Genomic DNA, 14639 nt, shown 5'->3' with positions numbered 1-14639 from the left:
ATGGCTGCCCCCGCTCCTTGCGGAAGGGGCTCGGTTTGTGTCCCCTCAGGCTCGGAAGGCCGCGCTGCCCGCGGTTCCCTTTCGCCGGTGCAGTCCCAGGGATCCATCCATGCCAGGGATCCATCCCAGGGCTCGGGCACAGCCCCGCGGTCGCAAGATGGCGGCGGAGGGGCGGCCGCGAAATGGCGGCGGCGGCGCCTGAGGGCGCGCGGGTGCTGCCCCCTGCCCGCTTCCCGGCCCTCAGCCGCGGATCCAGGGATTAATCCCGGCCGGAGCAGGACGGGCCGCGGCTCCATCCGGGCATCCCCGGCTGCTAATCATCTGTGGAGTCGAATGTAAATGTACGCGTACACATGCTTTGTTTTTTGTGGTTTTTTTTTTTTGGTTTGTTTTTTGCTTCTTTTTTTTTTTTTGTTTGGATTGTTGTTGTTTTGTGTTTTTTTCTTTGTGTTATTTCTTCCTTGATTCCTGAAATCTGAGCAAAGCCTTTGATGTACTTTGTTCCTTTTCTACAAAAGTAGAAGAAAAAATAAAAATCTCTTTAATCCCTCTATGAAGTGTTCCTGACTCTTCTTTCATAGTGTTTACCTAAGTGAATCCTTAAATATCACAAACACGTCTGGCTGCTAGTGGAAAGCTGACTGGGAAAGGAACTCTCCTTTTTCCAAAAGTTTGTAGCATCATTGGCGCTGTGTTTTTGTTTGTGGCAGTGGGGTTTGAATGCTGCCTTGCCAGCCATGCGTGTGATAAGGTGTACTGAGATTTCAGTTTGCTTTTTTGGATCTTAAAATAAAAAAGACATATGTTGGGAGTGATTGGGCAAAGGTATTTGAATATTTTGGCCTCCTAAAATAGTTTGGCCTCTCACAGTTTTGTTGAGAAGCTTTTATTTAAGGGATACTATGTGTGTCAACCCATTTTTATACAAAGATACTAAAAAAAAAGGGGGAACTACACCTACTTAGTGTTCTGCTCTCCCATTATTGGCTTGAGAAATGCAGTCTGCACAGCACTGGTGTAATCCTTTAAAGAGGAGCTGCCCCAGCCACAAGCCTTTTAAAGCTTCTTTCTTCTGCCCTGTTGCTGAACTAATTATTTTTGTAAAAAAAAAGACAGCATATTTAACATCATTCATGGTATTGTGGGTATAAGTGTTTGATACTGGCCTCTTCCAGGAAATGGATATCAGATTTATTTTGAACCCCTGGCCGTGCTAGGATGCAGTGAAGAGCCGTGCTGGAGCAAGTGCTTGTCTTTAATACAGCAGGATGGTCTCTGGATGCTGCAGCTCCCGCTGTACCTTACTCTTCCTCGCTCCAAGACAGCCAGATCCTCCTGGTAGTACCTGTGCTGCTGGTACTGCTAATGCTTCTCAACACCTACCACCACTGCTTTTCTGGTGATGAGCTGGAGATCCTGGACAGGGACTTTTGGGGCTGCACTCTCACCTGTGTTCATTGCCAGTCCTGGGAAGGAATTGCCTCTGCTGTAGAATGCCAGTGTGGGGTGTCTGAATGCCTGCAGGGTCCACAGGTGCATTCAGGCTTTTACAAGCCTGTTGTGGCTGGGATGTATCTCAGGTTTGCTCGCTGTGTATTTCACAGCTGTGTCAGTGCAGTTAAAATGTAACCTCTTCTTTCTCTACCATTAGTCACTCGGCATCCGAAGAAGCCTCTGGCTCTGACTCTGCAAGCCAGTCTGAAAGTGAGCAGGGCAGCGAGTCAAACAGCAGCTCCGAGTCCTCTGAGAGTCAGTCTGAATCCGAAAGTGAATCAACGGGTTCCAAATCCCAGCAGACCCCTCCTGAAACCAAAGAAAAACCAGCCTCTAAGAAGGAAAGGATAGCAGATGTTAAAAAGGTATTACCTCTGCTGCTCTGCACAGACATGTTAATCCTGTACCCACCGCAGAAGGTCAGACAGCAGGACCTTGGTGAAGCTGTGCCCAATTTCCTGGCCACTTTGCACATGGACCAAACAGCCTCTGACCTCCAGTGTTCCCAGAGGCTCATCTGTGTGTTGGAGCCCTGCTGGTGTCACCCTTGGGAGCAGGAGCTGCTGTTTGTGGAACAATCCCTGGGGCACCAAGTAAATGGTGACAGGACTGACTGGTGTGAATGAGGGGCAGGTGCCTGTCATCAGTACATGATCCTGTCATTTCATCCTCTCCCTCCATCTTTCCACTCTTCTCTCCTGTCTCTCCCTCAGAAGCAGTAAAGCCCCTCTCCATATGATAAATAATCAGGAAGAAGGTTTGTCTAGGGTTTGAAGTTTGAACAACGTTGGGTTTTTTTACATCACTCTTCCTTTCAGAAAAGCATAGGGGAAAAAAAAAAAAGAGGAAGAATGAAAAAGCTATTTAACTTCCATTATTTGTTAAATCCAGAACAGTACTTCTTTGTTGTGGTTTTTTTTTCCCTGCAGCTTCCCAGCTCCTCCCTAGCAATACCCTCAGATAACCAGGATTTCCCTCCACTTGCTGTCCTGCAGGAAAGGGGGTTATTGTGGGTGTTACTGCACATGGTCTCTCTCTGCACCCTCCAGGGCAGAAGCTGCACCTCAGGTACCTGCTTTACCTGAGGGATGGAGGCACCTGAGTAACACAGGGCAGTGTGAGCTGAGAAAGAGGAGCCCAAATACCATTTGGAGACAGGAACTCAGTGAAATGAGTTCATTTGGAAGGAGAAAATTCTGGTTAGGTCAGCTTGTTTGTGATGTGTAACCGTCCTTAGCCGTGGGTTGCATTGGGCACAGCTTGCTCCTGAGAGTTTTATGGAGAAAGGTGCTGTGTGTAAAGGATAAGGAGGGAGGACAGTGCTTCTAGCTTGTGCTCCCCACAGACCTGCCAGGGAGAAGTGAAAGATTTTGTTAGCAGCTTGTCCCTCCCACAAAGCTCCAGGCTGCTGGCTCAGGTCATGGCTAAATCCTCCAGTGTTTGGACTGGCAAAGAAGGATGAGTTTATAAGGCAGTTGTGGTAACACCATATTAAAATTTGTAGTTTATTGTTGATAAGTGGGCATCAAAGGAAGTCTTCTCTCCCTCTGAAGGATTCTAAGAGCATGTCCCTAACAATAAATGCTAACATTATCCTGTGAGGAAGTGTATCCATACACAAGGTGATAATTAGGATGGATGAAACATGAAAAGGTCAGGACACCCTCTAATAAGAAAGCCTCTCCCTTCCTTAATTTCTGTGTTAATGGGTGTCTTCCTTAGCTAGGTCTAACCTAGGCATGTTGATACCTCTTCCCCTTGGTGCAATTAATTATTATATTATTGTTTATTTGGTATTTGTTTAGATACACCCATGAAGGTGAGGTTAATCTGTTAGGTGCTATTAAGATTTGTCATGGAAGTTGCTCCCACATTTAAAACCCATGCCATTTAATAGATGAAAAGACAAGTTCTTCAAATGGTTTGGGGAGCAATAAATTTGAGGGTTTACACTTACATGAGAGTGTACCTCAGTACCTGCAAGCCCAACAGATACACACTGTCACAGTCTGTCCCTTATCCCATTACACCTTTAACAGAGGCATAAAAATTGCTGGACTGCAGCCTTGTATCCATCACGCTCTCAGTCCCAATCACTGCTGCATCTGGCAGCATATTTTGATTTACTTTTCCTGCCAGTGGCTTGCAGAGATATTTGAGGATTGGAGGGAGAGAGAATCAGAAGGAAATTAATAGATGTAGAGAATCAAGAGCTTTGCTGAGGGAGAGAGGAATTGCTGGTGTAGGAATTTGAGGGGCATGGTGGTGGTTTGTGTCTGCCCTGTAACTCGTGTTTCCTGTGTCACCAACACAGCTCTGCATTCAACCCCCTCTGGGCATCCATTTTTGTGTCCCCTTCTCCTGCCCATCCACAAGGACAATTGCATGCTGTTACACACAGTGCATTGAACTGGTGAGGGCCTTGTTTTACAGGAAAGACCACAACCATTCCCAGCAGTCACCTCTGCACATCCATGTGTCCTGTGCTGCCAAACCACAATCCCATCAGTGCATTTGGGAGAGGCCACTGCCTTGCCTTGCCAAAGGACAGGCTATCTTGCTCCGTTTGCCATCCTGGGCCGCAGAATTCACCTTTGAAGCTGCAGCTGGCAATGTCTCCAGGCAGCTGGTGGGGCATTCCACCAGGAAAGGAATCGTGCTGCAGGCTGTTAATGACAGAGAATTACCCTGTTGAGTTGGTAGGTCTGTTCATTCCATGTCCAAGGTGTTGCCTCCGTTCCTTTGGCACCAGTGCTGCAGAGGGCTGCTTACCTGAACACTCTGTCCTTCAGCCTGAGTGAGCTGCAGGGTGATTTGTGCCTCAGTGGAAAGGTGACCACTGTAAAGATAACACTGAGATAAACACATGCTGCTTTAGAGAGGCGTTAAATATCCCAAAATAATAATAATATTTTTCAGCCAGTTTTTTAAACTGTCCATCTACTGGTTGCTAATGGTTTTTTGTTGATTTTTTAAAGCCACCATCCAATTTCTCTAAAATGTCAAAAAATAATTGAGGTGAAGCAGGCCTTCTGATGGTCTGTTTATTTTGCAGATGTGGGAAGAATACCCTGATGTTTATGGGGTTAGGAGGTCAAACCGAAGCAGACAAGAACCGTCACGATTTAATATAAAAGATGAGGTAAGGAAAAAAAAAAAGATGAGGGATTACTGAACATATAAAACCAACCAAACCCAAAGAGGAAAGGGAGGTCTCAACTGCATTGCCTTGTAAACACTGAGTCCCAGCTTGGTGCATGGATGTTGGAGCTCACAGCTGAGGTCCCAGTCCTGCAGTTGGATCCTTGGCCTGAGACCTCTGGAGTGAGCGGGACACTGCGTGGGCTGAGATCTGCATGCTCTGATCTGATTGCTGGAATGGGGTGTAATGCAAGTCATGTTCTGCTGTTAGGAACGTCCTGGAGAGAAGTCTGTATAATAAAAAAACAAGAATGATACCAAAATGCAACACAAATCCAACCAGGAATAAAGGAAATCTCACTGAAACACCTCATAGCAACAAAACAGTCAATGTTTCCCATCCTGGAATGGATCCCACCAATAAATGCATTTGTGTGTGTGCAGCTTTATGACCCATCACTTTTCTTTGGCTGAATATTGGGGAGTCTTTTATGCTTCAGTTGAAGGTGACAGTGGTCAGAGCCTGGCAGACAAACTTTCTAATTATTCCTGTTTCAGAACACTGTTGGTTTTTTTTTTCCTGAAGATGTAGAAATTAGGTGCTGCCTTCATTTGCATCCAACAGGTTTTCTGCATGGAGCATTTCATCTGCAGGTCTTCAGGAAAGGCGAGCAACTGTAGCAGAGGGGAAAGAGAACCAGGGAGGGGCATCTGTGTAGAGCTTGGGGCTTGGGGCTGGGAATCTGAAGATAAGCAGCAGACTTTGAGCAGAGCAGGAGCCCAGTGGTGCTCTCTGTCTCAGGCTGTTTGTGCTTTGCCACCAAGATGTGCGTTTGGATGCTCTAGGGGTCACACGCAGGTCTCCAGATCCTTGCTCTGGTGCGTTATTGCTGAGCCTTGGTGGCACCCCAGTGCCACCAGCTGTCCCCCAGACTCCTGTGCTGGCTGTCCCGCAGAGCAGAGGTCAGGAAGGGGCTCGGGGTGCACCATTGACGTAGCTTTTGTTTTCCTTTTCAAGTTGGCAGAGGCTGGGCTGGCTGGCCGCCCCTCTGTGCGATGGCCCGGCATGCACTGTGCCGGCAACCTCACACCCACCCCAGAGCTCCGCTGCACACCCCCCCTGCCCTCTTAGGGGCCCAGGTAAGTCCCTTCTTTTTTTGTTTTACAATATTACGTGGTTTTGCAAATGTTGTTTTCTTTTTCAAGATCTTTATTTCCTACTACTTAAGGTAAAGTAAAATAAATTTAAAAATCTGAGATGCAAAAACTTTGCTATACCACAAAATATTGTAAAAAACAAAAAAAAAACCCACCAAAGGTCCTCCAAATCACCCCCACTGCAACTTCTGTGAAACAGCTGAAATTAAAAAAAATTTGAGCACCCCCTCACCCCTTTCTTCCTAAAGCAACACTGACTGGTCCCCACAGGGCAGCTCCCATCTGCAGCAGAGTCCAGTGGAGGCTGTGACCTGTCAGGAGCTCGATGCTGGGGCCTCGAAGAGAGCAGGAGGAGATGGAAAGTCTTGCTTTTGGAAGACACCAAGAGAGAGGAAATAGCATAGCTCAAGCCTGCATGGTTCTGAGCACTCCTTGCTGCTGTTGGAAGGGGCAGAAACCCAAGGCATGTCTGAAGATGCTTTTTGCCTTTGCAGGGTTAATCCTGTCACCAGCAACCTGCACCTCTCGCTTGCTGCTTGGGACTTCCAGCACAGTGTCTGGGGGCTTGTAATTGCCTTCTTCCTTAATGCTTCTCTGCAGATTAGCAAAGAGCATCGTGCAGGCAGTGTGGCAGGCTCAGAGACCAGAGCGAGGATGAGCCAGCCCTGCTCCCTGCGCTGCCCCGTGACTCACCTGCGCGGGGGAGATGGCGCAGAGGTGGAGGTGATTCAGGTTTTGGGGCCCTGCTCAGTTACTGTGTCCTCTGAGAGCAGCACTGTGGGTAGGGTTATTTGTGTGTCAGAAATGGTTACCCTTCTGGGGATTTCTGGGCTCCTCGTGTAGGTGTCCGAGGTGCAGTCAGGGAGGATGATAGTTGATCAATACCCAGGCACGGGCCGAGCCACCGGGGAAGCGAAAGTGCAGCTTTGCATGGGAGCACAGATCTGCTCAGAGGCCCAGAGCTGTCTCCAGGAACAAGAGAACGTGTGAGGTTTTTTAGTAAAAACATTACTTCCCCAGGCATTTTCTTTGCAGTTAATAAATCAGCTTCAGTTTCAGCCAGGGGATGTGAGGCATGCAGAACCAGGTGCCTTTCAGAGTATTTAAATTGTAAGGGGGGAGATTTAGGTTAGACATCTAAGGGAAATTCTTCCCCATGAGGGTGGTGAGACCCTGGCACACAGTGCCTGAGAAGCTGTGGCTGCCCCATTCCTGGAAGTCTTCAAGCCAGGCTGGATGGGGCTCTGAGCAACCTGGTCTTGTGGAATGGGTCCCTGCCCATGGCAGGGGGTTGGAACTGAACCATCTTTAAGGTCCCTTCCAACTCAAACCATTTTATCATTCCATCATTCTGTGATTCTGGGACAGTTGAGAAATAAATGTGCCCCAACCAGAATCCTTTTACTATAAAAAGAGTAGTTTCAGATTGAAATTGGTGACAAATGTCAGTGTATTTTTTCTGTCAAAGAGGCCAGAAGTCACGCACCAGTGTGTTCTAAAAATACAGCTGGTTTTCTTATTGGAAAAAAAAAAAAAAATCTGCTCATTTGCATTTTGGTCAATGCTTTGCCTCATGAATTTGCTGAAAGTTCAAATACTACTGATCTCACTGGGAAAGAGAAGTTCAGCAGACATAAAATTAACATGGTGAACTGAGATTCTCCAGCTTTTCTGGAGCACTAGAGCTTGGCCTGTTAACCCTGAAATGAGCAAGTCCTGACTTTGACTTCAGTCTGAAATGCTTTTGGCTCTGTTTAAGCAAGTCATTATCTCTCCTAATGTGAGCTCCAGAGGCTCACCTGGACCTCCTCTCCAATTGCCTGCAATCTCCATTTCTCCTGGCCTGGGCTAGTGCAAGAACTCTCATGGATAATCTATAGGAACAGAACTTTTAATTGCTCTGTGTTGCTCTGCTTGGTGCTACAGCATCATTATGTTTGTTCAGTGTTGCTCCATGGCAAAATACAGTGCAATTAATCTAGTAAGAGTGTGTGCACTTCATGTGCTGGGAGAGGGAAAGAACTGATGGAAGGAGTCAGTGAGGCATGGAGAGGGAAGGCTGATCCCTTTAGCTGGAGATGAGGAAGTTGTGAGGGGCTGGATCCTAGTCCAGCTGGAAGTAGTGGTGCAGGAATAAGTTGGGCACATTTTGATAAGGGGGAGCCAGGGCTGTCTTTCTTCTTGGCCACAGCAGCAGCACCCCAGCAGGGCAGCCTGAGCTCAGCACTGGCACTTGGGCCCTGGAGTCAGCAGCGTGACCCCAGCATCTCATGCTGGGCTGACAAAAATCCCACAGGGACTGGGGATGGACTTAGCCAGTCTAGCTTGTGTCATTCAGGGAGGTAACATTATTAAAATTGGAGCTGCAAGTGATTTCCCAACCAGTCTGTTCTGATGGCGGTAGTAGGCAGACAGGGCCTCAGGTGCACGCTCTGGATCTGGCATCCCCTGGCTTTCTGGCTGTCCTCTGTGCTTCCTTAAACAAGGAATTTCCCACCCAGGAGACACAAGGGAGTGGGGAGGAGAGGCTGAGGAGCTGCAGCACGGTGCTTCCCAGCACTCTGTACGGGGATGGGGAGGATGTGGGAGCACAAGGCAGGCAGATGACTCAGGCTGGGGACTGGCTGTGTCAGAGGAGGTAGGGTTGGGCTTGACACACACCCAAAACAGACAATGCTGTCTTTGAAAAATGTTAGAAAAGGCAGCTGAGCTGCAGTCACAAGTTACATTTTTCAAGGTGGAAGAGAGGAGGAAAAGTCGAGTCATTTAGAGATTATCATCAGCTTTGTAGAGACAGTGACAGAGCAGCGGGGGAGTACAGGCATTAGGAAAATGGACACTAGAAACTTGGAAAATGGGATTTTGGCACAGAAGTGGAGTTAGTTTCAAAGAGCTAAAGGTTGTATTTGGTTTTCTCCCAATGTGATCTCTGACGCAGAGCAGAAGAGAAATCCACCTCTCTTTACTTGTGGCTTGCCAAAACACAGCAAAAGTAAACGTGCACTGAGGGGCAGCTGTTAAAATCGTGGCCAATTGGAAAGGAAAAGCTTCAGAAAGTAGATGAGAAATCAAAAGAGAAAAGGAAAACTGAGGACTTTTAAATTTTGTCTGTCTGTCAAAACTGAAATCTGTGGAATGCTTGGCTTGTGTTGCAAGGTTAGGTAGGGCTCTGCACGGTGTCTGTCTTGCTTCATGGTTGGTAAATGAGACAGGGATTTCATGCAGGGCCATGAAAGAGGTAGATGAACACATATTTGTAGAAGGATATGGTGCAAAAGGTGTTATTGTGCCACATGCAAATCTGACACCAAATCCAAGAAAGCTCATGGTCAGACAAGGCATCCAGTATTTTAGAGTATTTTAGTGGCTAGACTGATGCAAGTGAGACAGAAAGTTCTGTGGGTGGAAGGAAAATGGGAATGAAGGATGCATGTGGCAGCTCACACCATTTCACAAGGTCCTTGTGTGCACAGCTGTGTGAGCTCTGTCCAGGAGGGCAGTGGGGGTGTTGGGATGCAAACTCTGGTACCCATGGTGATGGACAGACAGTGCCTGGAGCCAAAGCTGAATGCTGTGGCAAAAAAACAGCCAGAAGCAGAAGATTCCCAGTAAGTGTGTGGAGCAAACAATTTTGGAGGCTACTTCTGTCATTTTAATACTTCTTTAGAAATCTCACATGTGTTTCTTCAGTTTTGTTCCTGCCTATTTGTGTTTTCTGGGGGAGGCTAAGCAGAAGTCATGTTATCTGTGTGGTGATCTGTTTTCATGGTTGACTAGTTTTTATGAAAATGGGGTTGTGTACTACCAGCATAAAGAGATTATTTTAGCTATCTTGGTCTGTGGGAATTCGTGACACCCACTTTCAAAATAATACAGCAAGTAGTTAGAATAGCTCTAGATATATTTAGCCAGAGAGATTTCACTGGTGGAGACTGTAGGACTAGGAGGAAGGAAAGCAGTAGGGCACAGCTCTGACCCATAAGGTCCTTGGTGACTTGCTGTGGGAGAAAAAAAACCAACAGCAAGACAAGGACTCTTTTAATGAGAATATTGCCTTTTTATGGCAATATTTTTATTTCATTCCTTGTAGGAAGTTTGTGCAATGAAAGCAGAGATCATAATGCATTTGTTGGGATAAATTCACCCGTGGTTTGTAATCCCTGGGGTGTTGCACACACTGCAGGATTGCCTGGCCACTGCTGCCGTGGTGTTTCTTGGGCACTGGGGGTTGGTACAGAGGGGTGGATGGGTCCTGAGCTCAGGGACTTCAAGATAGGTGATACTGTAGAGCTCTCCAGGCTTTCTGCAGAGTTTTCTTCTTCACACTGAGAGCAGAACCACAGGACTGGGCGGAGGCAGCTGCTCTGCACCAAAGTGTCCTTCAGGCTGCAGGGAAAGGACCCTGGCTCAGCCCATGAGCACGAGTTTCACTTGCACCCTGGAGGAGCCAGTCCACACTGAAGCCTACAACTTGATTTTCTTTCTTTTCAATTAAAGGCAAGTAGCGAATCTGAAAATGAGAGCCCAAAAAGAAGACGCCAGAAGCAATTAAAAAGAAAGTAAGTTTCTAAGGGAAGGGTTTTGAGTGGTGATGCTTTGGTTTATTTCTCAGAACAATAGTGGATTGTTTGATAGGAGCTGTCAACATGGTGAGCTTGTAAAATAAGTACTATAATAATACTTTGGATTACTAAAATTGAAATATGAATATGAATCTGTACATGGATGCAATTTTCCAATTTTTGTTTGTATTTTCCTGCTGTGCCTGTGATGGAATCTGAATGAGTCAGGTTCACTTTCTGTTGTCAGTCTTTCACTTTTCCATCAGGTTACTGATTCACTTTCAGAGATACTTAAAACAGTTTAATCCCTTCTCCTCCCACCTTTTTGATTAACGAGAATAAAATGGCAAATTATTATCCTCTTTTATCTTTTATAACCCTCTGTTAAAACAAAAGAACTTCCATAAAGAATGCTTTGGTTGTCTAAGCACCATAACTTGAGTTCAGTTACAGCCATATTTCACTGCCTTTTCCCATCTAAGAAGTACCTTCTAGTTTTTCCAAACACTAAAGTGAAGTAGGGAACTATGAGCTGCCTGATAGAGAAAAATCTAAACAGAGCCACATGATCCTGCTTGCTTTCTCCTGCATCTTTTGTTTAACTCTTCATTTAGCTGTACCCATCCTTGCAGGAGGGAAGGTGATAAAGCACAGGGAGGACTGTGGCAGTATGGATCTCTCCTGGGCAAGGGCAATGGTCCTTGTGGACCCTCCCTGTCCTTTTGGGGCTCTTCCAAAAGGCATTTTGGAGCTGCAGCTTTGTTCCTAGATGCCCCCCAGAGAACGTGCTTCCTTCCACTAATGGTACAATGTGACTTGGCTTCACACTTGGAAACTTGAATTGGCAGGAGAATTTCCATAGCAGGAGCTCATGTAACTGTGCACATTATAGCTCAGGCTCTATGACAGAGAGCACTCCTCTTCAGATCCTTCCAGCACATCTCAAAAATACAGAAGTAGAGAAAAACAAACCATAATCAAAGCCCTTGCCCACCCAGGTTTAAGCAGTACAGTTCTGCCACCAGCACATGTGGTAAGAGCTGCTCTCACTCAAGGCCGTTCTGCCACTGTGTGAACAAAACCTCAGGTTACTGAGACCCCCCTCCTAAAAGCAGAGAATCACAACACAGCATTCCCCCTGCATTGCACAGAACAGCCAAGGATACACCTTTGAGCTTTTTTCCTGTATTTATGGCCCCAAGGATTTGTTCAGCCAAGTATTTGTGTAGAAATACCATTGCCCTTCATGACACATATTTCTGACCACAGAATTAAATGGAAAAGAGAGGTCTCTGCTGGAGAAGAGGATGAAGATGGAGGGGAGCATGGCACTAGTGGAGAGAGTGAGCCTGAACCGAAGAAAATTAAAGCAAGAAGACCTGTCCAGAGGAGGTAAGGAATGGTTGGTTCAGCCTCTTTTTCTGCCTGTGCTGTGTGGAGAGGAAATCTCTTATTTGTCACTAATGAATGTGTATTTTTCCTGCAATATTACCTTTGTTTATGACCTAGTAAACCTAGGGCCTAGTTACTCCCTCATCTCCCCATCTCATGCTCCAGTGAGCACTAGAGTGGTTTCCATGATAGTTAGAGCAGATTAAATCCCTTAGGAGTCTAATATTTGAGATTTGTGCTTCCTTAAGTACTTACTAAAGTGGATATTTACATAAACCATGCTGTATTATGGCTTTATTAACTCTTATTTTAGAACAGTGGCCAAAGCTGGTGTCAAAAAGCCCCACAAAATCCAGCGTGGGAAGAGGAAGAAACCAGACTCATCTGAAGATGATGATGATGATGAAGATGATGAGACCCCCAAGAGACAAACTCGGCGAAGAGCAGCCAAAAATGTCAGGTGTGAAGAAGTGTGGGGTTGCTTGGGGGTGAGAGCTGGCTGGGGAAGGGGGGCACTGGGGGCCCTGACTCCCTGTGTGGTCCTGCAGAGACCCTGCTCTGCCCTGCAGAGACTGTGGCTGAGGTGTGGCTCTTTTGACAGGTTCCTGCTGGGCACATCCGGGTTCTACCTCATTTTGCCATCTGGGAAGGAGGGAATGTTTACCAGTCCCTCTTAGAGAAACGTGAGGAGGTTTGCCGAATATTTCTAAAGCACTCTCAGATGAGATTAATAATTGCAAATAATAGATGAAAATGAGCAAAAGGGAGCAGCTGTGCTGGACTGGAGCAATTGTCTGAGAGTGGCTGATAGAGGTAGTGCCTTGGGACAGTGTGTAGAGACAGGGTGGAGGTAAAGCTTTATCCCCAGTGTACCTTCTCACTTTTCGGGCCGTCCCAATAAGGGACTTGCAAGGAGCCATCCAAATGATATTTTGTGGTGGTTAAACATTCATCAAAGAAGTGCAGTTCCTAGGGCAGTGTAGGCACCCATGCAGCCTTTTGATGCTCTGCAACCTCCACAGAACAATCTTTCCCTTTTTCTGTTATGGCCTTGCTTCTCCTGCAGGGATTGTTCCACCTTATGAATCATCTGATGTTGGCCATGGTCAGAAAAGCTACATGGGCAAGATAGGGAATTAGTCTGATAAAGTGTAGCTAAGTGTCCTGGGGAAAAATACTGAATGGATGACTTATGACATGGTGTGTGCTGAACATGCACTGAACCACAGGATAAGTGCTGGAGAAGGTGCTCCAGTCTGAGCTATTCTCTTTGTTGGTGGGCTGGGAAGAGTCAAGGGTTTTACATCAGTTTGGTTTTGATCTTACTCAGCTACAAAGAGGATGATGATTTTGAGACGGATTCTGATGACCTGATAGAGATGACTGGGGAAGGAGCTGATGAACAACAAGACAACAGTGAAACTATTGAGAAAGTCTTGGACATCAGGCTTGGAAAAAAGGGAGGTGCGTGGCTCTGGAAGAAGCCTTTATTTCTGATGGCAATCGCACGCGCTCACGGTTTCTCTTGAGCTGGTGCGATGCTTTTGCAACTTTAAAGTGGGGCCAAGGGTTGTTTCAGTGCTTTTCATCTTTTCCTCTATGCCTCTTATTTACCACTTGTAATATGTAATGGTTTTTGTAACATATAATATTTAAAATCCTAAAATCTCTGTAGTTTCTGTGATCGGCAGCTTTCATTTAGCCTGCACGCATTTTAAAGACGCAGCCATTGTTCTGCAATTCCTGCTTTTCTCTGCTTTGAAATATAAAACAGATCTAGGAGAGTCAGTTTTCATAGCCCCATTGACAAAGCCATAATGAAAATAAAGCCAATGTTTTGTTCTCAAAGCCTTACAAAAGTGTTTTTGTAAAACTGAATGGTTGTGAACATTTTCGAGAGGCCTTTGAATTATACTTAAAGAAAAGCTACTTATGACAGATTTAAAAAGATTCTGTTGCATGGGAAACTTTTGTGTGCCTGCCTTACAGGGCTGCAGAATCTTTTGGATGTTCTTTGTGCTCCCACAAAAGATGTATTAGAAGAGTAACTTTTTGCTGTAGTGCAGCTGATGTGCAGTGGTTGATAACGAGGGTACCAAGTGCAGGCTGGTTTCTCTTGCAGCCATCGGAGCTTCCACCACGGTGTACGTGACCGAGGCCAACGGCAACCCCAGCGCCGACTTCGACCCCGAGAAGGATGAGGGGGAAGTTCAGTACTTGATCAAATGGAAGGGCTGGTCATACATCCACAGCACGTGGGAGAGCGAGGAGTCCTTGCAGCAGCAGAAAGTGAAGGGCCTGAAAAAGCTAGAAAACTTCAAGAAAAAAGAGGAGGAGATCAAGCAATGGTAGGCTTCATTTCAAGCAGTGATTTGGCCTTGGGCAAATTGTTTTTAGCCAGAGGTTTGAGGAGTCATGACTGAAAATGTTTGATTTCTTCTTACAAAGTGTGTTTCATGTGCACTCTGGTCTCTCTTTGCCTGCTGAGGAACATCCCCCCCACAGAAATGATATCTGTGGTGTGGATGGCTGGAAAATGGAGAGGACAAGGCATGAAATCCACACTATTGCCACTTCCTAGGCTTAAGAATTGGGAAGGCTAATGACAAATAAATGGTGCACAGACTCACCTGGCCCAGGAGGTGCTGTGAGGGCTTGCAGCCTTATTAACCCTTGCTAATTTTAGGCTCTGTGTACAAGTTTTTGCATCAGTTTATGTCCAGCTTCCCGAGGATCTATAAGGGGAGCTACAATGTCTTTCCAAAGTGCTAAAGCTGGAGTAGCAGCTTCCATCTCTATTTGGTTCCTGTTTTGACACTGATTCTTGCATAAGGCAGCATTTAACAGGGAGACAGTCTGAACATCTATGACATTTGCTTCTCAGCAATAATT

The 14639-nt window shown here is 46.2% G+C and overlaps 1 protein-coding gene across 5 annotated transcripts in view; it reads left to right on the top strand.

The window, feature by feature from the left end:
* Positions 1-14639, top strand: part of CHD2 (chromodomain helicase DNA binding protein 2) — a 54525-nt gene that overhangs the window by 12564 nt on the left and 27322 nt on the right. For 3 of the 5 annotated variants that reach the window (XM_086849858.1, XM_086849859.1, XM_086849860.1), the window contains 7 exons: positions 1652-1859; positions 4550-4636; positions 10291-10352; positions 11625-11747; positions 12061-12207; positions 13078-13211; positions 13870-14095. In XM_086849858.1, coding sequence (XP_086705984.1) covers positions 1652-1859; positions 4550-4636; positions 10291-10352; positions 11625-11747; positions 12061-12207; positions 13078-13211; positions 13870-14095 — 987 coding nt within the window. Of the gene's footprint in view, positions 1-1651; positions 1860-4549; positions 4637-5658; positions 5776-10290; positions 10353-11624; positions 11748-12060; positions 12208-13077; positions 13212-13869; positions 14096-14639 lie in introns of those variants that run through there. The other 2 variants (XM_086849862.1, XM_086849863.1) reach the window with 2 other exon arrangements.

The sequence above is a fragment of the Cyanistes caeruleus genome, chromosome 13 (assembly GCF_971803275.1).
Source record: "Cyanistes caeruleus chromosome 13, bCyaCae1.hap1.1, whole genome shotgun sequence".
Taxonomy (NCBI): domain Eukaryota; kingdom Metazoa; phylum Chordata; class Aves; order Passeriformes; family Paridae; genus Cyanistes; species Cyanistes caeruleus.
Note: the sequence above shows the minus strand (reverse complement) of the source record. Positions and strands in the feature narration are given on the sequence as shown.